At 41.0% G+C, this 25,031-nt stretch overlaps 1 protein-coding gene across 5 annotated transcripts; it reads left to right on the top strand.

Moving 5' to 3' along the window:
* Nucleotides 1-1,759: 1,759 nt before the first annotated feature.
* Nucleotides 1,760-10,068, top strand: suds3 (SDS3 homolog, SIN3A corepressor complex component). Of its 5 annotated transcripts, none has more exons than XM_037096918.1 (12): nucleotides 1,760-1,978; nucleotides 3,656-3,725; nucleotides 3,861-3,916; nucleotides 4,520-4,591; nucleotides 5,222-5,241; nucleotides 5,347-5,503; nucleotides 5,816-5,911; nucleotides 6,035-6,096; nucleotides 6,184-6,205; nucleotides 6,821-6,926; nucleotides 7,790-7,874; nucleotides 9,124-10,068. In XM_037096918.1, exons 1-12 carry the CDS (start codon nucleotides 1,867-1,869, stop codon nucleotides 9,220-9,222), a joined length of 957 nt encoding a protein of 318 aa, XP_036952813.1. In that variant the 5' UTR covers nucleotides 1,760-1,866; the 3' UTR covers nucleotides 9,223-10,068. The 5 variants fall into 5 exon arrangements, with proteins under 5 accessions (XP_036952813.1, XP_036952818.1, XP_036952817.1 ...); XM_037096923.1 differs by lacking the exon at nucleotides 1,760-1,978 and adding an exon at nucleotides 2,092-2,315; XM_037096922.1 differs by lacking the exon at nucleotides 1,760-1,978 and adding an exon at nucleotides 2,476-2,826.
* The last annotated feature ends 14,963 nt before the right edge of the window (nucleotides 10,069-25,031 follow it).

Here is a 25,031-nt window from a genome sequence, read left to right as displayed (position 1 = left end):
TCATGTTTGTGACTTACTCAGACGAAAGTATCAATTTACCACAAAGTATGGCTTCTGGGTACTTTTTCCAACACTGAGGAAAAAACATTTACCTGGAATCATAGGCGAAAGTGAGTCATTTGAAAACACACACACACACTTGAGGAGCATTATTAGATTGGGGAACCACCCTTTTATTTGTATATTTACTTTTCTGACATTACATAACATGCATCCATTGTATAGAAGCAAATAATAGCGTGGATGATTTGCATCGCAAATGAATACCTTATTGTGAAATTTAAACACTACTGAATACAATATTTTGAAATTCAAATAACACTAAATCAGATCAATATTCAAATTGCTCAAATTCTGATTTAAAAAGCCACATGTTTAAAAAAAAAAAATGTGTTGTTCAAATTGGATCGATGAAATTTGGAGACCAAATTCAAGATAATATATTCAAACTCAGCCTGGGAAAAGAAACGGAGCCTGAAAGAAATCAATAAAACCTGTTTGAATTTTTATCTGCATGTCTGCTGACAGGGCAAATTCTGGAAGAGCACATACAGGCTGACCTACACCTACAAGTGGCTGCTATTGAAAACATATTGTTCAGAGTTCGGGCTGCAACTGATGATTATTTTCATTATCAGTTACTTTGTCTATTTAATGATGACAACAATTATTTGGTCTATAAAACGTGTGAAAAGTGTTTGTTATAAATGTCCCACACCCCAAGAATGAGGCTGCAGATATCTCCTTTTTTCTAATCCTCGGTCCAACATATGTTGACAGTTGGACTAATTTGTAAGGATGCTCACAAAGCTGAGACCCATCCATTGAAAACTGGATTATTATCACAACAAAGACCGCTGATGGGACTCACAATCCCTGGTTTAGGATGTCAATGAGGTTTTTCGAGGTGGGGTCCAAATCTCCTGGATGTCTTTTAAGTGGTTAGTTCAAGCGCAGTCTGCAGTATTATGGTCTCTATCTGGAATTGTATAGAATGGTTTACTAAAGGACTAAAATAGTGGTCTATTTAAATTCAAAAGCCCATTTATTTTTCATGTTCCCGGGCTCCCTCCCTAATAATACTAAGTTGGTGAGTAAACGTCACAGCAGGGATCTAAGAATTGATGAGATTTGGACAGAGGGACTCTAATATATAATATCGTGTAATTTGCATAAAACTGTGTACCTCAGTGTTGTCTATGGTGGCACGATGATGAGACTTGCAATGAGCTGTTGTGCACACAAGCATTTTTTACAACAATATTGGGATACAACATAATTAATAACAGTTGATGTGGCTTACTCTTTTAATAGCTAGCAATTAAAAATATCTCACATGTGATGGGGCTGATTACTAGATAAGCATGTTACATCAGGAGAAAACAGAGAGGGGGCAGAAAAAGAGCTTCAGCGCTGGTGACTACACTGAAAAAATAAAATAGAAAACGTTTTACAAGTGATCAGCCTCTGACTCCTCGCAAATACTCGAAGTGTTGAAAAACTAAATGCATAGCGAGCCAACTATAGTAGATTCATGGAGCCAAAACAAAGAGAGCCCATAGCACTTGGCGTCCGGAAATATGCCTGTTTAGATGTTTTACCTTAAATTTGAAGATGAGCTTGGAAAACACGCTGATTATTAACTGGTATCCATCATCTTACACTCCGTGATTTAAATCGTATGAAAAATCACATTAGAGGTGTTCAATCACATTAAAATGTACTAATCCAATCAGTGCATACAGGCATATGGTCAGACAGCTTGACGCTCCGGGGTCCTGCCAGTTGTAGGCGCTGTTCCAAGCAAGCTGCAAAACACAAATCGATTGTTTATTTTGTGTTTGTTTACATTTAGCAAGCGAACAAATGGCTTCGACTTTGCTATCACCTATGGTAGACTATTACAATGATGAAGAAGAACTTGACAGCGTGGATGACGACGATGATCGGAGTTTTAGGGGAAGAGACTCAGAAGAAGGTAACGTTAAACGTATTGACCAGAGGCTCCGGCTGGGTCTACTTGTTGGAAAAGAGACGGAAACGCGCGATTATTGCATAAATTCAGACAATTTTTGTTTGCAGTGCTTAAAGTGATTTGCAGATTTTGCTCTATTTGGAAAGGGTTTCTCGCATAGTGCGGCATTCACTTTGTAGCGCTTCCCATGCAAAATTGTAACCGCTTGTTTCCAGTTCTGGATGAGCAGTCCAATGCGAGCTTCAGCCACACGTATTTAGCTTGCTAGCAAGTCAGGAGGTTAGCTACCCGACTACCGCCCGCCAAGTTTTTGTCCAGTCAGGAAACATTTCGGAAGCAGGTGATGAAAAACGACTAAATCGCTTGCACTCGATGACTTTCCCCATGCAGATAGAACATTGAGCCCACAGTTAATGATTATTATATAAAAGTCTCGCCTTGTTTACATGCCAACTAGCTAGCGTGCCGCTAGCCTTAACGTTACGCGTGAGACATCGGTCAGTTATTACCACATACATCGCCAGACTGGATTGACGTTATTGTGTTGTAAATCGTTTGCGGCAAAACGTAACTGCCACTTGAATTAAGCCAACGCTATAGGTGTTTCAGTCCACGTGGACTAACTTGGTATTAATGAGTGAGGTTTCAAACGGAGTAACGTTACATAGCGTAAATTAGCCAACTAGCTACGTAACGTTAGCTTCGAGCATTGACAGGTCGGCAGGCAGCCGAAACCCTGCGTGCTGTGTCCACTGCACTGCCCTTTTCACACTATTCAGTGAGACAGGACGGGTTGCAGTGTACGAGAAAGAAAGACAAGAGGAAAGGCGAGGCGATGACAGCACTACAAGGTTCGCTAGTTTTCTGACACTGGCTTCCAGGCGACGAGCTGGACTTATTTTTCTTCTCCTCGGGATATGTTGACGCTTCTGTTATACCTAACTACGCGAGCGAGAGTCGGGTTACTCTTTAAACAGTAGACTAGCTAACTTAAGCTAGCACATTAATGCTAACCGAAAATGAAAGCTGCTGTGTCAGCTCAACATGACCGGGCCTTACCCTTGTCTTGTGTCTGGTTCTGAAGGTAACGCCGACTGACCTGGGTCAGCTGGTGCTTATAAACTTGGCTCCCAAGTTTGCCACATCGCGCTAGCCTAAACATGTTAGCTTGTCTTGAGGGAGTTGTTAGCCGGGAACCATTTCTGATTAATCCTACCATGCGGCAAATGCTTGACACTCAAAGTAATAGCTATATTTCTGTCGGTCATTACATAACAGTTTCTGGGTTAAATTCACAAGCCTTAGCTTTATCTAGACGAATATCTAGACTTTTTTCTCCGATGTCGATCCGGAGATATAGAGTGTGATCTGGCAGATTTGGGTTTCCTCTGTTTCCTAATCTAACCACCCAGAGGGCATTCCCAGGCAGGGTGTTCACCATTACCTTACCAGTGCCACGCACGTCATCTGATCTCCTCAGATCACTGCTGTCTTTCTGTCAATCGTTGGACGAATGAGAATCAAATTTAATTGCATCACGATTGTGTTTGCAAAGCTAAATGAACAAATACATGAATATCTCCTGGTACAGGATGCTGACCTGATCACATGTAGAGTATGTTGCATTTAAAAAAAAAAAAAAACTGCAATCTGAGTCTGTTTCTTTTTCTCTTATGCCAGATACGGAAGATGCCAGTGAAACAGACCTTGCCAAGCACGACGAGGATGACTATGTTGAAATCAAAGAGCAGTAAGTGTTTTGCCAACAGCTCAGCTGTTTTGACCTTAATAAGAATCATTTGAAGGTGAATGTTTGTGTGTTTGCCCCTATTGCTTTACACAGAGAATGGAAATGTGAAATCATCTCTGGTTTATTTCATTGCAGAATGTACCAAGACAAGCTGGCCTCCCTGAAAAGACAGTTGCAGCAACTACAAGAAGGTAATCATTGTGTTTTTCCTCTAACTATAATGTGTTTCCAAATGTAAATGACTTTTACTTTTGCTCTTTATCTTGTGGGATGTGATTTGTGTGTGCATGGGGATACAGGCATAACCAGATCCTGACTGGTAACTCATGGTGGTTAGGGATTACATCATCAGGTCATGAAGGCAGCTTCAGGGGAAATTTGACAGTTCACGTACTGTTTCTGGTTATAAAGAAGAACCAGATGAGAAACTGATGATAACTGCTGACTAACAGTCTTCTGCCATAAACAATTCATTTTGAATCCTGAAGCCTGTCTGCTGAACTGATACACACCATTTCCGAAGAGCTGGCTGGGCACAATCAGCTCTCCTACGAGCGAGTATACAAGTTGTGTAGGGGCACGCTGTGAGTTCTTTGGAGATCGAGATGCAGGTGCAATATTGGTGTCATCTAGACTAGATTGTGGGTTGTTGATAAGCAGCATATCAAGGAAACGTTGATGCATTTTAATTAACAGTTTCTTTAAGTTTTAAAAACTTTTGATTTGAAGTGCTCTCACCTAACAGAAATTGCATAGATCTTCACATTTTAGTAAATTACACTTCCTCTTTGCAGGTACGCTGCAGGAGTATCAGAAGAGGATGAAGAAGCTGGACCAGCAGTACAAAGAGAGACTCCGAAATGCAGGCAAGTTGAGCGATATTTAGAGAAGCCACGCTGTACTTTTATTCTAATGCATCCACAGATTTATTTAAATGTTGCTGCAAAACAACTGCTCACACATGAGAACTAGGAAAGCGAAACTTGCCCAGTGTTTATGAATATAATAAGAGACGTTTTTGTCATGAAAGTATTATATTCAAAGCCTTAAATTAATCCTTGATGCTGACAGTTGGTTACTCGCAGGTTCATAATTAAATGACAGAGACTGCAGCCATGCTCATATGCCTGCTCAATGCGCATTTATCCCATTTCTCCATATGTTTTTAAGTGGTTTAAATATCAGAAACTATAAAATCATGGCCAATATTGTGAGTAGTGTTACACAAATTTACCCCAGATTTTGTCCTGACCAATTTTAGATTCTAGCCAAACTGTTTGAGCAGACCCACTGTCTGATTTTCCCACATTTCTGCCACCAAAATGTTTGTCATAAATTGTAATGAACTTGTGTCAGTATTTTACAAGTTGAGGTTGATTGTAGTCCTGACCACTAATCCTCGGGGGATGAAACTATCTTGTTTAAATAAAACCTTAGTGGAATTGGGCAGAGGCTTGATCTACATGACCAGTTGTGTTTTTCTTTCCTCTCTACAGATCTTTTTCTCCAGCTTGAGGTGAGTATGATTCATCTGCGTAGGCGGCTGATGTCATTTATGTTAAATTGAACCAGAATGCATTCCTGCATTTTCCATCATTTCCGTCTCTCAAACTTTCTGCAGACAGAGCAGGTGGAGAGGAACTATATCAAGGAGAAGAAGGCAGCGGTGAAGGAGTTCGATGATAAAAAAGTTGAACTGAAGGAAAACCTAATTGCAGAATTGGAGGAGAAGAAGAAGATGATCGAGAACGAAAAATTAACAATGGAGCTGACAGGCGGTAAGGGAGCCAGAACAGAGTATTAATCAGGGACTTGCTCAGCATAAGAGACAGAAATGGGGTAAAACAAAGAAAATACATGTGGGTGGAAGTGAGAGTTTTTCTCTCTGCAAACTTCATAATAAGTTGTCTGATTAAAGTAGCACTTTTAGGTACAGTCATTTAAAAGTTTAAAACTTGGATATTTGGGAAACATGGCATTTTTCTAGTTTTATTTTAAGTGAATTACAAAATTGGGAATTTTGGTAAGGTTTACAGTGTTTGGATGTTAATGTTGAATCTTAGTTTTGTCATTATTTCTTTCAAACATAGACTCAATGGAAGTAAAACCTATCATGACTCGGAAGCTGAGGAGGCGGCCCAATGATCCAGTGCCGATACCGGACAAACGGAGAAAGCCTGCGCCAGATATCCTTCACATAAACTTACATTGGCTGTATCTGTACTTACTCAGAGAGTAAAGGGTCAGGATCAACTCCATCTGTTACTCAGCTGAGTTTTGTGTAAAAATGCTTCCTTAACTCTTCAAACCTCAGCTAAATTATTTGTTAACAGATGAACAGATAATGGAGGACCTAAGAACACTTAATAAGGTAAGTTGTTCTGAATTTCTGAATTTTATGTATCCAACAGCTTGTCTTATTATTTGTTTTAAACATTTCCCTCCTTCTCTTTTACAGCTTAAGTCTCCAAAACGACCAGGTACATCAATGCTCACCTTTTTTCTTTTACATTCCACTTGACATATGCAATTAATTTCTTAGGGAAAAAAAACTTATTGCTGTGTTAAGTGGGGAAATCAGCACCACTCTCATGTCTGTACACTGAATATTAAACTACAGCCAGCAGCTTGCTAGTTTAGCTTAGCTTGGCACTAAGACTTGAAACAGGTGGAAGCACCTAGCCAGGCTGAGACCAAAGATGATGAACTCTGGACTATTTTGTGGCTTTAGCAGCAACTTCCTGAAGTCGTGTCATCACCATGAGGTTGCCAGAAACCAGCAGAGTCTTGAGGAAGTCTCCCAGCTAAGAAATAGTCCACAACAGTATTTGTGTGCCGTTTTTGTGCAAATGAAATAATTAGTTAAGTAGTGAGCTGGAAGGCAAACTGTGTTACCTCTTTCCAGTCTAAGTGCTAAGCTATGCAGACAGACAGACAGATACGTGTTTTTCATCTCCTTATCTCCCCCACCTTTCATCAAGAAACCAAATAAGCACATTTCCCAAAATATCCTTCAACTACTGCTTAAAAAACACTACACTATTAGTAAAGAAGTTTTGCACAATAATACTAATCAGTGGTTTCAACCTTTACAGTGTCTCCCTCGTCTCCAGAGCACGTTCCCTCCGCTCCCATGGAGAGCCCCTCCCAGCGTTACGAGGCCCGCATTGAGGAGGGGAAACTATACTATGACAAAAGATGGTGAATTTGAACTCACACTGAAAATGGGCATCTCACATAGTTGGACAACAGCTTGCGTCACCACTAGATGGCCACATTGCCATGGTCTGGATGGATTTGTTGTGCCGTTGGTCTTCAAAAGACATTTTATGGCCACTATGATGGCAGCCACTTTTTTTTTTTTCATCTACAGAAAGAGATATTTCTTAGAAGCTGGTGAATAAGTGCTGGTGCTTGAAAACAGCATTTAAAAAAAACATATTCAAAGAAGGTGACTGTACTAGAACGAGTGGTGCATTCTGCTGTGATGCAGAGATAAAGAGAATGAAAATCCTTGGCCAGACACAGCTCTGATGACATTCTTTTTGAGGGCATATCTTTACATCAGACATGCATCAGAACAGAAGGTCACTGGCAGAGTAAAAATAAGATTATTCTGTCTTATTAGTGGGTGATACAGACAGAGGGAGGGGAGAGGAAAAAGCTTTGAGCTGTGTGGACTTTTCTTTCAAGGCAAATTCTCATTTATTCATTGCCAAAGAAGACGCCACAACCATAACGCCTTTTCACAGAAGCTGCAGGGAGACACATGCGTCATTATTCTTCTGTGGGCCCTTAATGATCAAGTGCTTTGGCTGTCAGTCTCTTCCCCCTGGGTGGGTTCTGTCCTCTGACAGTTTGGAGCCATTAAAAAAGAATAACAGACTTTTTGTTTTGACTTTCCAGTCCAATTATCTATTTAGTGCCATCTCAGGAGGAATGCGGTTAATTCAGCGGGGCAAAATTATGTATGATGAACGCCTCTCCTGTCTGCACTTAGCCTGTTTCCTCACCGCGAATGACGAATTAATGCTGTTGTTTTGTTGTGCTTTTTATGCTGACAGGTACCACAAGAGCCAGGCCATCTACCTGGAGTCAAAGGACAACACAAAGATTAGCTGTGTCATCAGCTCAGTGGGGACCAATGAGGTAAGCTTTAGTACTCATCCAGCTCCTGACGCATTTCGAAAAACAGCAAAGATGAGGCTGGTGATATTCTGTGTTTGCCTTCGTTGTCAACAATTGCCATGAAAAGACCAGTGAATTCATCCCGCTACAAAGTGTGTCTGTGCAACTAAAGCTTGATGGGTTTTAGTCATCTGTGCCATAGCGCTCTAGTGTTCTCCAAAACCCATTAAAAACACATCAGTGAGCTACACTGTTGCACTGTTCCATCATCACCATGAGCACACAAACAAACACTGTGCATTATTTTGACTCAATACTACACACACCTCCATGCTCATCAAAATTCCATGTGTTTGTCTGCGAATGTGAAATGAGGCCTTGTGCAAAAACAGCTACAATGCATAACACTGCATGCAGGGAAAATGCTAGTTGAGTCAAAATGTCGCATGTAGTTTGCAGTGCGCGGAATATACCCAGACGTCGTACGGATTTGCAAAACACGTCAATGCAAATTGCTGGAAAGGCTTCAATAACTGCTCAGGCCAGCAACAAATGTCAATTTTCTTTTCTTTTGTTTTTGGTTAATGTTCATATGCCGTTTCATCACTGAATTCTCTGTTGATATTGAGAAAGTCTATGGGCAGAGACACTACTGCACAAGCCCCTGAGGAGGTAGCTAGACGGGGGGAGGTGGTCAGTCATACTCACAGACAGTTCACTGTGGCCAACAAGTTCATGCAGCCAACAAGCAGAAAGCGAGTGATATTTTTACTGTTTGTACCAACATTCAGTAATGACAAAAGATTTTGACATATTGTATTGAAATTATATAGCTATTGCCAAGGCAGAAACGTTCACAACATGAACAAACCGGCAGCAGCATTAACCCAAACAAAAAACCTCGCTTCTCATGGACTAGAGTGGTGCGACAAAACTGGGATCAATGTGGTACCTTCTAGTTAAATCTCTCAGGTAGATGTTTATCTTTATCTTGAGTTTGGCTAACGACAAGAGCTAATGCTACTCTAATCAACACAGTCAGAAGATAAGGTCACTAGAAAAGGAAAGTTCAACTTCCCAGTGAACTTTCCAATACAAACAACAGAGTTCATTTCTTTAGTAACTTTGGTTTTAAGTTGACATATAGATGTGAATACAGTTTGGCACAAACTGGTTTGTAGTAGATAATGGTGGTTTGTAGTGACTTGTCTTGCAGCAGCTTTTTGTAATGCATACGTTTCTAAACGTCTCTTTCTTTATTCTTCTTCAGATTTGGGTGAGGAAGACAAGCGACAGTACAAAGATGAGGATCTACCTGGGACAGCTGCAGAGGGGAGCGTTCGTCATCCGTCGACGGTCGGCTGCGTGAAACATGACCCCAGCGCTCCCCACCCGCCTCCATCTGCTCAATCACCCACCCATCCAACCACACCTTTAACTACTGTTTCCATCGTTGGTGCATCTGAGTTGAGTTTGACATGTTGCCTCTTCCTCTTCATCATATACACTGCCTCCAAACAGTTCTCCATGGCCAAGAATATCTTCTTACTTTTTCCACAGAAACTAAATGCAAGTACAGTAACAGTTGTCCTGTACACAACTGACTGTTCCCCACAATTATTTGTCACTATGTGGCATGTGCTTGAAAGCAGTTAATGGTCATAAAGAAGCATACTACATGTGCTGAGAACATAAATCTTTCCCACAGCATCCAGTCTTACATTTTTCGTTAAGTTATTTGTCATTTGAGTTTCTCATCAGCCCGATGTGGACCCACAGATGCTGTCTTCTTTAAGCCTTTGAAACGGTCACAAGCAAGCACTGAAAAACTGATGAGGAATTAGCTTCAGGTTGGCTGAATACCATTAATCCTCTGACTGATGAAGTTACAGTTCCCAGGTGTCACACCATGTAAAAAAAAAAAAGAATATACCTTTTGCACTGTCATCAAGAAATGGAGGCTGTTTGCTCTGCTGATGGTTTGTCCTAATAACATGTTTAAAAGTCCTATGTATTAAACCTTTAATTTGATGTTTGGAAAAAAGATATTTTGAGTTTTTTTGTTTTTTTTAATGTTATTTTTTGGCTATTATATGACATGCTCTTATGTGAACGATATGGATTAGTTTGTCTGTATTTGTACGTGGAGCATTAAGTTGACTATTGATTTGTACTGTGTTGCATTTTATTAAAATGTTTTCTGCCTTTTATTTAATGAGAAGGTTTATTCATTGATCATTTCTGAAGGACACAACCAAGAGCATGAATCTAGATATTGTAATTGACATTTATTGGTAGGTCTCCCACTGATGATAACATCAGTTGTGTCCCAACAAGACAAGAAGTTTTTATTCATGGTGCTGTTTGAGCTGTTTGAGGGCCTTGGAGCTTCAATGTCAATGTCTGCATTCTTACATGCTGATGTTACGCAGGTTATAAAGTTTATGAAGTTTAGTGTGTTGGCATGCAGAGATTTCGTAATTATTACAGAACACAAGCCAGCAGAACCTTATTGGAAGTTTCATCAGTGTTTTGTTGTGAGAATTGTAAAAACAAGACATTTCACCAGATGATAACACTGGGGGAAAAAAGGCCAGAGGATTGCTGAAGTCGCAGAGATTCATCCTCTTACAACAATGAATGCCTAGCAAATTATCTGCCAATCTATCTCCAGGTATTTCACTGAACAAGTGGAAAAGGAATGTGTTAGGGTGTGTTTGATTCGACCACTTGGGGGCAGCGGAGACAAGCTGAACAGCAGACGGATGCTCAGTGAGTAGCTAGCATACAGCTGTGGGTCCGGGAACAACACTGAGCTGAAAGATGCTTGAAATCCTGCAGAGCTGATGGGACACAGCAGAGGCAGGTGGCATTTCTCTGAGGGTTATCACTAGGGGCCTATTCCTCACAGAAGTAGTTCTGTGATCCATAGTTAAAATGATGGTATTGATTAAAGTGGCCTTGTGTGAGCTAACGTCAATAGAAAAGTACATTTATAAATGTTTCATGACCCCCAACAACACAGACACGGACCCCTGCGGTGCTCAAGCTCACTGTAGTGCTTCAATATGTTCAATAACATCTTAAATTCATCATTAACTTCAATAGCAGCTCAATAATATTTGATATAATATATCAGATAATTTAATAGTTGGATTATGTATTGTATGTGAATAGCTGTATATTTTTCCACTTCTTCTTTGTCAGTGTCCAGGTCATCTGTAGGGACTGGGGAAACTTTTGCATGCACATCACATTGGTTTGCCAGCTTCTCAATTTAATCGACCTATACAAGTCACCGCACAGATCCACTGCACAGGTGGTCGCAACCATCCCTCCACTTTCTAAACAGCTGGATTACTTGGCATTCTGTGCAGGCCCGCGCTGGCTGAGCAGCCTGCCTTTTCCCTCCTGTGTGTCCTATCGCTTTAACCGGATGGCATGTTTCACTTCGCCTGACTTAATGACACAGCCTGACAAGGAGGGCAATTACTGTTTTGCCATGCCGCACGAAATGCAAGGCTCATCTCAAAAGGCTTGTTGTCCAGAAGCCGTCAGGTGTGATTGCTCAGTCTCTTGCGAGGGCATGAAATGAGCTGATAGAGAATGTGATGCCCGTCTGCTCTCTTTATTGCATCCCATGTCTGGCTCTTGGTTAAGGCCAGAATAACATACACTGAGGCACTTAATGTGAAACGTGTTGGCATCAGGCTCATATCAAACCTCACAGTCAGTCCATTTGAACTGCTCTGGCGTCAGGAGCATAGACAGAAGGGTTAGGGTTAGGGTTAGCAACAGCAACAAAGAAACATGAAACAACAAGTAAGAGGCACAATTACAACAATAGACTCAAAACAACTACAAACAGACCCAAAACAACTATAAACTGACCCAAAACAACCACAGATAGACCCAAAACAACTACAAACTGACCCAAAACAACCACAGATAGACCCAAAACAACTACAAACTGACCCAAAACAACCACAGATAGACCCAAAACAACCACACACAGACCCAAAAGAACCACAAATAGACTAAAAACAACCACAAATAGACCCAATACAACCACACATCAACACAAAACAACTTCAAAGAGGCACAAAAAACCATAGGGAAGCAAAAAGGGCATCTTTGAAGTCATCCTGTAGTGTCTTGTGCCCACAGGAGGACAAGCGGGTCACACATTTGTGCAGGTGCCCATTTTCTAATAATCTACCCATCTGTCGGCTCTTTGGAGGTTCAAATGGCCTCTATTAATCGATATTTTTTGTCACATTGAAACCTTTTGTATATTGTCTTTGCCACTGATATAAAACATTGAATAACTAGATTTGCATCAAAACCCATGCATTGTACCCTGAGAAATTAACAAAAAATTCGAAATAACACCCCTGCTTGCAATGGAACCGTCCCTTTATTCGGATTAGCACCAAAAGTTAAAACGGTCCATTCTGGGCCAAGACATTCCCCATCCTTTTTTTGTGGAAGTCCATTCAGTAGTTTCTGTGTTATCCTGATGACAAACCAACTAATCAACAAACGGCCAGAGGAGATAGTGATTGTAACTAAACCCTCCCTTGTCTTGTTTCAGCAAAGGTGTGAAATGTGAGAAGGTGCTGATTGCTCCGAGTTCACCTGAATGGGTATTCCTATCTGTTAAAACTACTCCCACTTGACTCCAGTGTCATTCTTACACACACACATTACGCACATTTGAGTGGTGTGTTGATGGCCCATTTCACCGTCCTATAATCTAAACCAAGTAACAGCTCTCACCCTCCCTCCTCTGTCTTTCAAATGATCCATTTATTGCTCTCTGGGACTGTATCAATCCTAAGCTTTCACTGCAGGTGGCTGTTCATACCGTCTAAAATCAATATTCTGAGTAAGGCGGGGAACAATTTGGACCACTTGAACATGTATGGTACATGACGGTTCTCTGGTGATGAATAAATCTTTTCCTTGTGCACCATATCTCTTCATCAGTGTGTGTAAAACACCTGCTGATACCCACCATGAGCAAAACAAAAGGAGGCTCTCCAGCCTTCCATGACCACAAGTCATTACAGCACTCTGGCCCCGGTTTGGGTTTGTTGGTGAGTCTCACTGGAGCTGTTATACTCTTTGGTGGTTATTGCTTGTGTGCATAAAAAGTCACCCAGGGCATCAATAAAAATCCCCCTCGCAATCTCCCAGCAGCCCCAGTTGCAGCACAGAATTCCCTCTTTCATCCTCTTCCCCCTAAATTGAGCATTCGCTCCACTGAATGTTAGCACTTGCATGGCTACAGGGTGGAGAGCTGCATCTCGCTCTGCGCTATCTGCTGGGAACCAAGTGGGATCCAGGCAGACTTAGATTTGCCTCCGGTGGTCTGAAGAGAGGAAGGCAGCTCCTTGACAACCCTGCTTGGCCTAGTGTGTGCATATGTGTGTGTGTGTGAGCCAGTTCCTCCAGTTTATCACTCTCCAGCAGGTCTTGCACTGGGAGAGAAATTCATTTACAGTAGAAGCTCCTCGTCTGACTCGTGATATTTGACCCCCGGGTTTTGGAACAGACCCGCTGCCTCACTGGACCATTTGGCAATATTGATCATTTTAAACATTCATGTTGCTCAGCAGCGACTGCTCATTACGGAATCAGGTCATCGGATCAGTTATTTATACGCTTGGCACTCTGCTGTTTAGCTGCTGTTTTGATGTTACGCACTAAGACAGAATAACATAAAGCGGAACAAAGTTAAATAAATCATCCGTCTCGGAGGCCGGTGTGTGAGCCTCTGAAGTGGGTAAACTGTATTTCGAATATTAAGTTTGTGTATTGAAAGGATCTTTTATTTGTGCTGGAGATGCTGCCGTCTCCGCTTTTACAGGTCCAATTTCTAAGGCGCCCCAAATAAAACCGAGGCAAACAGTTTGAGAAAAGCTTAACGCCACTTACCATCTTATGCTAAAAGAACCTCTTTTTAGTGTTTGTTGGAGCATAAATCTGTTTCATGGACACCATATTAAAACTGCTGTTTGAAAGTAGTAGTTTTCCCCCCAACTCATCAGAACCAGGAAAAGTTAAGCTTGTACAAATTAAACTTCTGTGTTTGTGTGTATGTGTGTGTTCTCTCTCTCTCTCTCTCAACCCCTCTGCTTATTCAAAGAGAATTGCTTAATGACGATGTCTCCTTTAAACAACGTCTATATATAGCACTCTTATCACTTGAATTATGTCTCGCAGCCATTCCCACACTTTCTAAAGGATGCAGCGTTATCACAGCTCACTTTTATACTCGGTTGGTAAAAGCTCACAGGACGGGGATCCTGTGAAACCGTGTGATTTCTTGCCTGTTGGTAATTTCATGAGCACTAACAGACAACTTGAAACCGAGATGTGTTAGTGTATTTACAATGTAATGGCTTTAGTACCGCAGGATGCACTTTTGTACATTAAACTACCATGCACGGCCAGATTTCGCTGCTGAGGGGCCCTTATGTTTTACAATAAGAACAATAATAATAATATAGCACCTTTCAAAAACAAAGTTTCAAAGTGCTTTACTAGAAAAACTGAATTTAAGACAGGAGCAATACTAACATAACAATGCATTCAGTTAGGAAAAAGAAGTATGATAAATGTGAGTTTGAAGAAGAGATTTAAAGAAAGACACTGCTCCACAGCTGGGATGGCTGGATAGCAAAAGCCTGGTCACCCATGGTCACAAGTCGAGATATTGGATCCATCAGCAGGGCCCTGTCCGAGGATCTCAAGCAGCAATCTGGCTCATAAGGAGTTAGCAGATCAAAGATATAGGCAGGAGGCAGACCATTCAAAGCTTTAAAAACAAGCAGTAAAATCTTAAAATCAATTTTAAAGCTCAGGTTGCCAGTGAAGGGCAGTAAGGACCTGGCAACAGCATTTTGTATCACCTGGAGTCTGTGGCTGTTACACCTGCTGATTCCAGAATAAAGTGCAGAAGCTTCAGTATCAGGTCATAAAAACTGGAAGTGCGTGAAAGCCATTGTCATGGAAGTTTGCTTCAGCAGTGTTGTAATAAGTACCCAAGAGTCATAGTTGAGTACAAGTAATGATAGCATGTTAAAATATCATTTTGCTAGAAGTCTAAATCACCCATAGACAGTACTTGGGATATTTAAAATATCTTAACTGTATATTAACTGTAAAAAAAAAAAGAAGTTAATTTCTGGCAATAAATGTCTGACAAGTAAAAGTAGATTAAACGTATATTTTCATGCATGTATATTGCATACTTTGGGCCTGGGCAATTATCCTATAATTCAGGATTTTCAGGATTTCAGCTCTCGTGCAGCATGTAGTCCGTAAAGTAACTGGTGACTAAGGCTGTTGAATCAATAAAGTGCAGGGAAAAGTACAGTATTTGCATCCAAATTGTACTGAAGTGGAAGCATAAAGTAGCAGAAAATGTAAATAATCCAATAAAGTACAGGTTGGTTACGGCCATTGCTATACTTTAGCGATGCATGTCTCCAAAATTCCTAAAGAAACTGGCAACAAATAAAATCACCACAAACCAGCTACAATATTAAAAATGTGCATGTGATATTAATGCATGAGGCTATTCTGCAGTTATTTTTGATATGTCATGATGAAACATCTGTAGCCAAAGTTAGACTTTAACTTGTCCTTTTTACATTGATTGATCAAGTATTATACAAAAGCTAGCTAACATAGCCATGACGAACCATAACATGGTCGATGATGCATCAATGTGTTAGTGTGAACAACGACCACAAGGTCAGTTTTTCTATGTAATATATAGAATACTTTTAGTGCCATCCGCCGTATAGCCATCTGCCTCCGGATCTCTACAGGCAGTCATTACCTATACATTGTGATCTGGCCTCACATGAGCACGGGAAACAACAGAAAACAAAGCCAGCATGACGATGTCCTTGACACACAGAACTGGTGATTTCAATGAGGAATGGCGAGAGAATGGCAGGCAATTTCAAAGCAAAAATCCCCAAGAGGGAGTTTTTCACTGTCATTACTGGCACTAGTGGTTGAACTACTCGCCCCAAGGTGTAGACAAGAACAGACAGCACCCTCTTGGGCATTTTCTTCACACTTCAGGGACTATAAGGCGTGCATAGTGAAGGGAGAGAAAGCAAGAAGGGCAGAAAAGTAGCTCAGTGGTTAACACTAGATCCAACGCGGCAACTGATTCCTTTTTTTTTTTTTTTCGCAAACCTGCTTTAGTCAAGTGAATTATCAGCTTGTGTTCAACCAATCAGCTTCCCTCACTATAATTACCTAAGTAGTAATAGAGGGCGAGATAGTGTGTGACACAGAATCACAGCATGGTCTTGACATGAATTATTTAACAGGGGAAAGGGTAACAATGAGTTTGAGAATCAAAAGGAGAAAGCATCAAGAGAGTTCATTCACTCTGAAAAAATGAATTCATTCCCATTCTGTTGTCATTAAAGCTCGTGTGGCATTTCATGCTATGCTATTTGAGTCGCTATTCAGAATGAGAGACGCTACTGGACACAACAAAAAGCTTTTTACGACCAGATCCTCCAAGATGTCCTTGGATTTGTGTTTCTTCAAGGTCAGGGAATGTTTAGGGACCTCTTCCTCTCATTAGAGCTATTGTATGGACCTGAATTCATTTTTGACACCCACGACACCAGTTTTATTTTCATTTTCTTATCGCAAATCGAGCTCTGAAAACTGTGAGCGAGTTCCACTGTGATTTTTCTGTTTCAACAAAGAGCACATGTCTGCGAATATCCCCTCAGCTCCAAGCTGCAACCTTCACACTGACTTTGCCGTCCAGTTGGAACAGGGATCACTATTCCACTGATAAGATCTGCTCTGATAAGAGAACCATATCTAGCGAGCCATCTAAATCTCTCCACTCAAGGTCCCCAAAGGAATCACAACTTCTCTTCCTCTAACCTCTCTAGAGGCGTCTCAGCTTCCTGCATATTTTATTCAGAAGCGTATGGAAGGTAAAGAGAAACTCGGGGAGAGGTTAGAAGTGGACTGGGCTCTCGTGGATTGAAAGATGGACTGAGCAGTCATCTGTAAATAGCTGTTCAGAATAAGTTCGTCATGCAATTTATGCATTCATGGAGCTCCTCGAGGTGCTCCATCACCACAGGAAGGCCTCTACCTTGAGAAGACAGATTGCGCCCTGCCTCATGGGGGGCAGGCAGGCAAGTGGAAGCTGCTGCCTACATGCAATTCATCTCTTGCTTTTACTGATGCCACACTTTGATGTGGCTACATTAAATGGACTGAAACAAGATGCCTCTCTTCTACCCTTTAGAAATAGCTTGACCGTTTGGAAAATATGCTTTGCTTTTCTGCAGAGAGTTAGATGAGAAAATCTATTCCACTTCCAGGTCTGTACTGTAAATATCAAGCTACCAGTAGCTGGTTAGCTTAGCTTGGCACAAAGATTAAATACACGCAGAAACAGATGGCACTACTCCACTAACAAACTTGGCCTACCAACACCTCTAAAGCTCACAACTTAAAGGAGTACGCCACCCCAGGTGAAATTGAGTCAGTCCCTAGAGTTGGATGAGTGAGCCAAAGCGTTTTTTAGCCGACCCAGCCATTGTCCTAATCTAGAAACGCCGCGGTTAGCTTTAGTTTAGCGTAGTCGCTGTAATCCGGAGTGTCCAGCTAGCATGTTGTTGCAAAAGTGAATCAAATAACTCAAGATTTTTTGTAATTATTTCTCTTGACCTATACATTCATATCGAGTACACATATAAATGCAAATTAACACAACAGGATATAAAACTATGCTATTAAGTGAGCATTAGATGTGCTGGATTTTGTTACCACCCGAAAAACCCAGGCTTGCTGTTTCCCCTGGTCTTTTTGCTAGGCTGAGCTAAGCGGCTGCTGGCTGAAGCTTCACATTTACCATACAGACAGGAGTGGTACTTATCGTGTCATTTAACTCTTTGCAAGAGAGTTAATAAGAATATTTCTCAAAATGTCAATTTTGGACCCATAAAAACATTAACTACATCCTGAAAGTGGAATTAGTCCTTCACATGAATCACAGCGTGCTATCAGGATGTGTGTGCATCCATCAAGTCTGATATCTGAGACATAAAATCTGACTTTGATGAACAGGGACACACAAAATTATGCCGACGACTCAGAGCATCAGTCAAGGCTGCAGCTTGACTTTCTGCCCTTGGTTCATTTAGTCAGAAACTCAGTGTGAGATGATGGCTATCAGATGTTAATGTCTGTCCTACTCAACAAAAAGTTTTTTTGCTTCCCTCACTCACTCACTCACTCACTGGAAAATAGTTTTTTTTTTTAGGTGCCAAGTGAGTTTAGAAACTGCTGCAAACATACCAGACTACTATAGTCCAATCAAATACAGCCAACCAGGAATACTAAGGCAGGCACACCTTCACACTACGGAGAGCAGATTAAAAAATAATTCTGAATATCATTGAGCTTAGCCTCAGCAGCACGCCATTTTGTAAAAAATGTCATTGTATCATCGCTACATTGTTCTCTCACTGACTTTTTGGATAATAGTCTGCTGCCTATTGGCAACTGGCCCTTCCTAAGTCCCGCCCATTTCACTCTGTGGTCCCATAACAGTTTAGCAAACTTACCCGGAACCTGGAAAAATTTAATACCACCATCACCAAAGAGACTTTACGATTTGAACTGCCACTTTCGTTACAGAAATGTCACCATGTTTGTTATTGTTAAGATCATCCAACCTATAGCAGCAATAACTAGGAAGGGTCAATTAATACAGCTAACATGACAGCAGTAAAACATGTATGAGGGGACAATCAGTGTTGGAAATTGTGGAGCTCCTGTCGTAATGTTGCCATAAGAATCAGTTCACTTTCAGTATATGAAGGGCTCAGACACAGCTCCAATGACAGCATTGTGGATAACTGCTGTAAGATGAACTTATGACCCTTTACTTATCTCACTGTTCCCTAAATGCTGCCTGCCCACCCACATCAGCTTCTTGCTCCTTTTCAGCGTTACCAGCCTCAACTGAGCTTGAGAGCATTTCCTCCTCTTTATTGTGGGGGGTGGGGGGTGGATGTGATTAAAGCACATTGATTGTGAGATGTCTTCACGAGGCATTGAGGGGAACTCTGAGTGCTTGCCAATGCCTCGCTTGGAGTGGGGAGGAGGGGATAATGGATTCCAACTTGCCATTCCTGCCTTCTTTATGATGCGTGACAGAGCGGGGGATGTCATCGGTTTGATGGCACCGTTGTCGGTCAGTTGTGTCTCCTCTGTCCTGGCGGCTTTTCAGGGTTGCACGTTCGCTGACAGCACGGCGGGTGAATATGTGACGAAAGACACACCCTACTTTCAGAGAGTCAAGCTAATGAAGGGAGAAATGTGCTAGACCATGATATGATACCTCTGCTTCCATTAGCTTTATTAGAACTGAGTGCAAAATTACTTCCAATTAGAGTTTCCTAGACAACACACTGGCTATGCATAATAATATTCTTTGTCTCTCAACCCCTGCTTTCACACCCGCTGTTTTTGCACTTGTGAGGAAATTGTTTTGCCTCTCCCCTGGCCTTTCAGAGGTAATTTTGTGTGCAGCTATGTCCGGGCTATTGAGAGAGGCAATTTGATTCTCTCTTTGTGTATTCTTGCATGTGCAGAGCAGGGATGCAGAAAAACGATGGAATCTCTGCACGGATTAGTACGTGCAGTCTTTTCCGAGCATCCTTTCTTGTTTTCTTCTCGGGATGTTATTTCCGACATTGTTCCTCGGAAGATTATTTCTGATTCGAAGTGAGTGTGGAGATGAAAAGCAGCAAGATGTCCCCCATGAAGCAGCTGCCTGACAGCCAACATGCTGTGCAAGAGATGCCATGTCCCATGGAACATAACATCTGTTTCCATTAGCTTCGATTATAGCAACATCCCGTCTCAGAATACATCAACTGAGTTCAGGCATTCGAGGCGTCGCATGCTGATGACTTCACTTCCCATCTGCCACGGTTTGAGTAATGGCAGAAGTAAATGTCCAATTCATTGGAGAGTGAAATGCAATCACACACCCGCTCACAGTGGAAGCACATCAAGTTACAGGGCTTAATCTAAGATGTGTCTGAGGATTGCGATATGTGGACTCGAACAGCCTTCTCTGTTTGAGGAGTCTACAGTTGTCTAGAGAAGCTTTACTCAACATATCACTGGGTGTTTAGGGCCTCAGGGCTGAGAGCTGCACTAAAAATTTACACTGGAATCAACAATATTATGTGTTATGAAAAGAGCTAATTTGAAAAAGCATTTACTTATATAAATTCAGTGGACAATCAACTAAATCCTTCCTGTAATACATGCAATTCTTGAGTCAGAGCATAGCAACTGTAAGGTATAAGCTTTGGTTTTCTCCACAAGAGGTGAGCACCGGATTGTAACATCTAAGCAATATATCAATATTATATTGTTTTCATGATATGGGAGTATATATGGTTCTAGATTTTGGATATCATTACATCCTGATGTGAAACAATTGTTTTTTTTTTCTCCTCCCTGGATTTAAATGCAGTATTACAGTAATGTGGTTTTCTGAATTCACCAGACTGTTGTAGTTGTATTAGGACTTGCCGTATTTATAAATTGTGCTGAGCAAGAATGTAAGGCTGGACCATAACAGCAAAACTAGCCTAAGTGGTCTACGTGTTAACTCATTTAATGTTTTGTAACCTGTGTTGGAAAATTTTATCCTAAAAGGGAAAAATTGCCTCCTAATTTACTTGGCCCTCAATTCCAAAATAATGCTTCTGTTCTTACAAGTCATACATAGTTGACTCACTTTTCTTTAACAGCAGTTATTCTGTTGAGAGACATCAGTTTTGCAAAGGTGGTTGATCATTTGAGAAAGCATCATTTTATAAGCTGGATCCTTTCTACCATGCTGATAAACTGTAGCTATAACCTCCGAACATGATAATGTTCGTTTGTAGGACAAAATAAACATTGTCCAGTTGCCTTTCTAATATCTATAAAACATTATGGCCATGCAAGGACAAAAATATCCACCACCAGACCCCCAGACAGCTGCAGGCTTGAGAGTATAACCGGCATTATGAGCCCTGGCCAGAAAGTCTCTGCAGAGGTCTGATTGACTGAGGCAGTGTTTAATGATGCTGCTGTGTAATGATGGTTGGCATGAAATGATGCTATTTATATGCAGCGGGAGCACTTACCTTGTGTTATGGCATAAAGTGTCAGGGATTTTTCTCTCCTCAACAATTCGTCTGCTGCAACACAGAGGGGCAGAGCAAAGACGCATTTGTAGACGTTGTTCAAAGTCACAATCCAATCTGAAATATGGTGATGCGATTACAAACCACCACTGGAAATTGACTGAATTTCACATGCTGTTGTGTGAAATGATGGCAAGTTAATGGCACGCATAACATTTAGATATATCCCGCATGACTACAGTGTATTGACATGTAAAATGCCAACAGTTAAAGCTGAAATCTGTAAGTTTAGGTTCACATCATGATCATCTTACACCTTTGCTGTCTGTAAAGAGCTATTTAGTTGACTGCCCAGCATTAGCAATTTACTTTTCCTTCTTAGATTAACTGGCACAAGGTCCAACTGCAACTTCTGTTAAATGATTTCATGTATGTTGTCAGATAAGGCTGTTAGTTAGCCAACCCGATTTACAGTAAAGTTATTCAAACAACATTTGCTAGCAAATTCTTCTACACATACACATGTTCTATGTGAAAAGTGTTATATCATAGGCAACTGGACCAATTTCTCAAAGATGTTTCACCTCTCATCCAAAAGGCTTCTTCAGTTCTAACTAACTGGAGCAGAGTTGCAGGCTTTTAAACCCTGTGTGGGAGTGTCCTCACAGAGTCGTTAAGGACATGTGTGAGCTCTGAGTTTCAGAGTCGTTAGGGCCACTTGTGGGTCGCTGACTCCACCAGCCTTCCTGTGGGCTGCTAGGGCTAGGTGAGCCCAGGTGTGAATGATTGTTAAGCTATCTGGGAAGGGAACTCAGTACTGCACTGTAGGTGGGTGATAAATAATGTTGGCCACCTGCTCTGTTCAAAGACTGACGTTCCAGTTTGATGTTGATGGATTTTTGCCTTTCAGATTTAAGTCGAGAGCAGAGATTTCGCCAGCAAGGTCAGAGAAATAATACTTGACTCGGACGAAACACCTCTGTCTGATGACCACTTCTGCACTATGTAACTTCAGTGAGAGGGTGGGATAACAGCGTTAAACATGTCTACATTAAGAAACATGTTTTCAACACATAACATGACATCAATGTTACTGACCTGAGATTTGTATTTACAACAGTAGTGTTCTACTCAGATACTGTGGGGGTTGCCAAATCATCAAAATGCCAATTTCTACATGATGTTCTAGAAATCGAAGGAGACAACAATGTGTGTAACAGTGCATGTGAAGCTATGAATGCCCAAATCAGGGGATGTTTATTGAGCACATAAAACTTTGACATGATTGTCATTATGAATAACAAGAACTTAATTAGCAGGTAAGAGGAAAGCTAATTCTTGAACACACAATCACAAACAGTTTCATCAAGCAACAATTGATTTTATTTATTTATGAAAAAGGAAATGTGGGAACAGAGGGCCCAATTTGGGGAAAACATAATCTTAGAAATATGGGAACTGAGGGGAACGTAGGACCTAATTTTGAAAAAATTCTTAGAAATGAGGGAACATAGGGCTGTGAGGCACGCTCCCACCAGTAAAACCTCTCATGCTTCAAAGGAAGTGTCTGCTTTGAATTATTTTTCTTTTTGCAAAAATTGTAGAAGTAAAAAGGTTACAATGAATCAGGGTTAACTATGTGTGTGTCTGGGAAGGGAGGGGATCAAGGCCTGCTTTTCTTTAAAGAGCACAATGGCGTTAAGACAGCTGGCACCCGCACCTGATGGAGTGATGTATATGTTCTTGGACTCTTGACTCCAGATGTCCAATGAAAAGGTGACAGAGTGTGCCAACATAGTGCATCTGTTGGATTCCAGTCAGCAACGTGGTTCCTTGCAATGATGTCAGTGTGTTTGTTGGCAAGCCTTTCAGTAAATATCGTGAACCCTTGCTATGAATTTTTTTTTTTTTTACATTTATATATTTGGTATATTTATATTTTGGCTGGCAGACTGCGCCACCACTACCCCTGAGTCAGATGATATGGAACAGCTGAGAGGAGGCACAACAGAGCATGTATTGATTCAAAGGTGGAAAAGCTGCCCGACAGGATGGATTTCATTAGTAATGGAAGAGAGGATGCAAACTAAGACCAGCATCAGGGTTACTGAGTTAATGAAAGACTGGTAAAATGTAAAGATATGTGACGATTGTCAGAAGAGAGCCCCTTTCAGCACAAGGTACAGGAGTTCCGTCTCATTATTAGATTCATAGATTGAACTATGAAGTCATCTCAGGCAGTTAAAATAAAAACAACACGACAATAAAGATGCCATTCCCCCTATGAATGATACAAGCAGGTGTTGAGGCCAGTTAATGAACAAACCTCAACACTCAAAATGGACAAATGGCGCATCAGTGAAGGCCCGTAGAGGTTTCAGATAGTCAGTGTTCAGTTCAAACACACACTTTTTTACCCACGTTTCCTCATTGAAAGGAAGAGTTTGAATGCCATGGCTATTTTTATATGCTGAATGTCACACAGCCTCAGATACCTTTTAAAAAGCAAATAATGATAATAATAATAATAAAAATAAAAAATGTGGAAAAAGAACCACAAGCCCCAGGGAAGTCATTGTGAGCAGCCATTGGATTCAATGAATGAACAGAGGGTTGTGTCTTATTGGACAGCGAGGCATAACTCTGTGTCCTGGAGTGCACGCACCTGTCCTGCCTCGTAAAACCTTTCAGCATTCGTTGTGTTTTCCTCTCAACCAGAAGTCCCATGTGCTACCAATATCGGATCTTTGTCTCGATTTTAGCAAGACTGATGGCATCGCAGAGGCTGAACAAAGGTCTCAATAATCACAGCTGCTGCATTATTGGAACATTTCTCACCTGTGAAAAGAATATCCTTCGTCAGCACCTCTTAGTTCTTTTTTTCTCAGCCTTACAGATTAACGTGGCTCAAAGACTGAAGATGTTTTCTGCGTCAAATGGGTTCCGTTTTGCTGTGAAGAAGAATAACCGAGCTGTACTGCTGATGGGGGAGAAAAAGTTGTGTCCCGAATCCAGATATTTCAACTAAACCCAGCTTTACCTCTGGTGTTTCATGCTTGAAGATGTTACACACAGTTAAGCTTATAATTTACATTATTTGGATGTCATGACTGAATGCTAACCTAAGGTCAACATATTGAGTCGCTGCCCATCCTTCTCATCATGATATTTTTAACACAACGCGGTTGATATTTATCCAAAGACCTTGGTAAATACACCACTTTAGGGGTATTAGTTTAAAGTTTCATGCTCCTTCCTGACTTTCAAATACTAGAACATCAAATCAACAATCCTCATGTGCAGTTTTTCCAGACCTTGTAGGTTTGAGCTCATGACAGAAGAAACTGTCAACATTTCAAGTCAGCTGTACCAACAGTGAAAAAATACAAAAACTAACAAGTGAGCAGAGAAGTAGGTATGAATAACGTATGAATAAACAGTTGAAACAAATAAGTAAAATTAGGAGCTAAATGGTTTAAAGGTGCAACATGTAAGAACTGACCACCTCGCTGAAGTTACCACTAACTTCTGCTAATTATAGCTGTCATGGGTAATTAGCTCAGTTAGCCATGCAGCTTGCAGATTGGATCGGGAGTTCCACTAGCAGGGAGCTTAAGATGGACGGGGTTGGGTCAAGCTGGCTAGCATGTTAGCTTCAGTGTATATCTTTGCAACACAATTGATAGACGCTGTAAGGTCAAAACTGTTTATTTACATTCTGTAGATAAATTTAGTTAAATCTGGACGGCTTTCAACTAAAATTCTTACACAATACACATTGAATAAAAAGTTAGATGAAGGGGTAGACAGTAAACTACAGCTAAAATGGTTTATGTAGAATAAAGCTTGATGAACAGTTAAAAAAGTTAACTATAACAGGTAAACTGTAAAAATAGATGGTGGTTGAAACATAAGCAAAATGGTTTAAATGAGGATAAACTTAGGGATAGCAGTGTAA

This window comes from Acanthopagrus latus, chromosome 5 (genome assembly GCF_904848185.1).
Source record: "Acanthopagrus latus isolate v.2019 chromosome 5, fAcaLat1.1, whole genome shotgun sequence".
Lineage (NCBI taxonomy): Eukaryota > Metazoa > Chordata > Actinopteri > Spariformes > Sparidae > Acanthopagrus > Acanthopagrus latus.
The sequence above is the reverse complement of the archived record's forward strand: the minus strand, read 5'-3'. Positions and strand labels throughout refer to the sequence as shown.

Excerpts from the sequence above, each read along its gene's own strand:
- suds3 (XM_037096918.1), top strand. The coding sequence starts at position 1,867 with ATGGCTTCGACTTTGCTATCACCTATGGTAGACTATTACAATGATGAA. Across the intron at positions 6,097-6,183 it reads ACCTAAGAACACTTAATAAG|CTTAAGTCTCCAAAACGACC; the intron begins GTAAGTTGTTCT and ends TCTCTTTTACAG. Across the intron at positions 7,875-9,123 it reads GCTCAGTGGGGACCAATGAG|ATTTGGGTGAGGAAGACAAG; the intron begins GTAAGCTTTAGT and ends ATTCTTCTTCAG.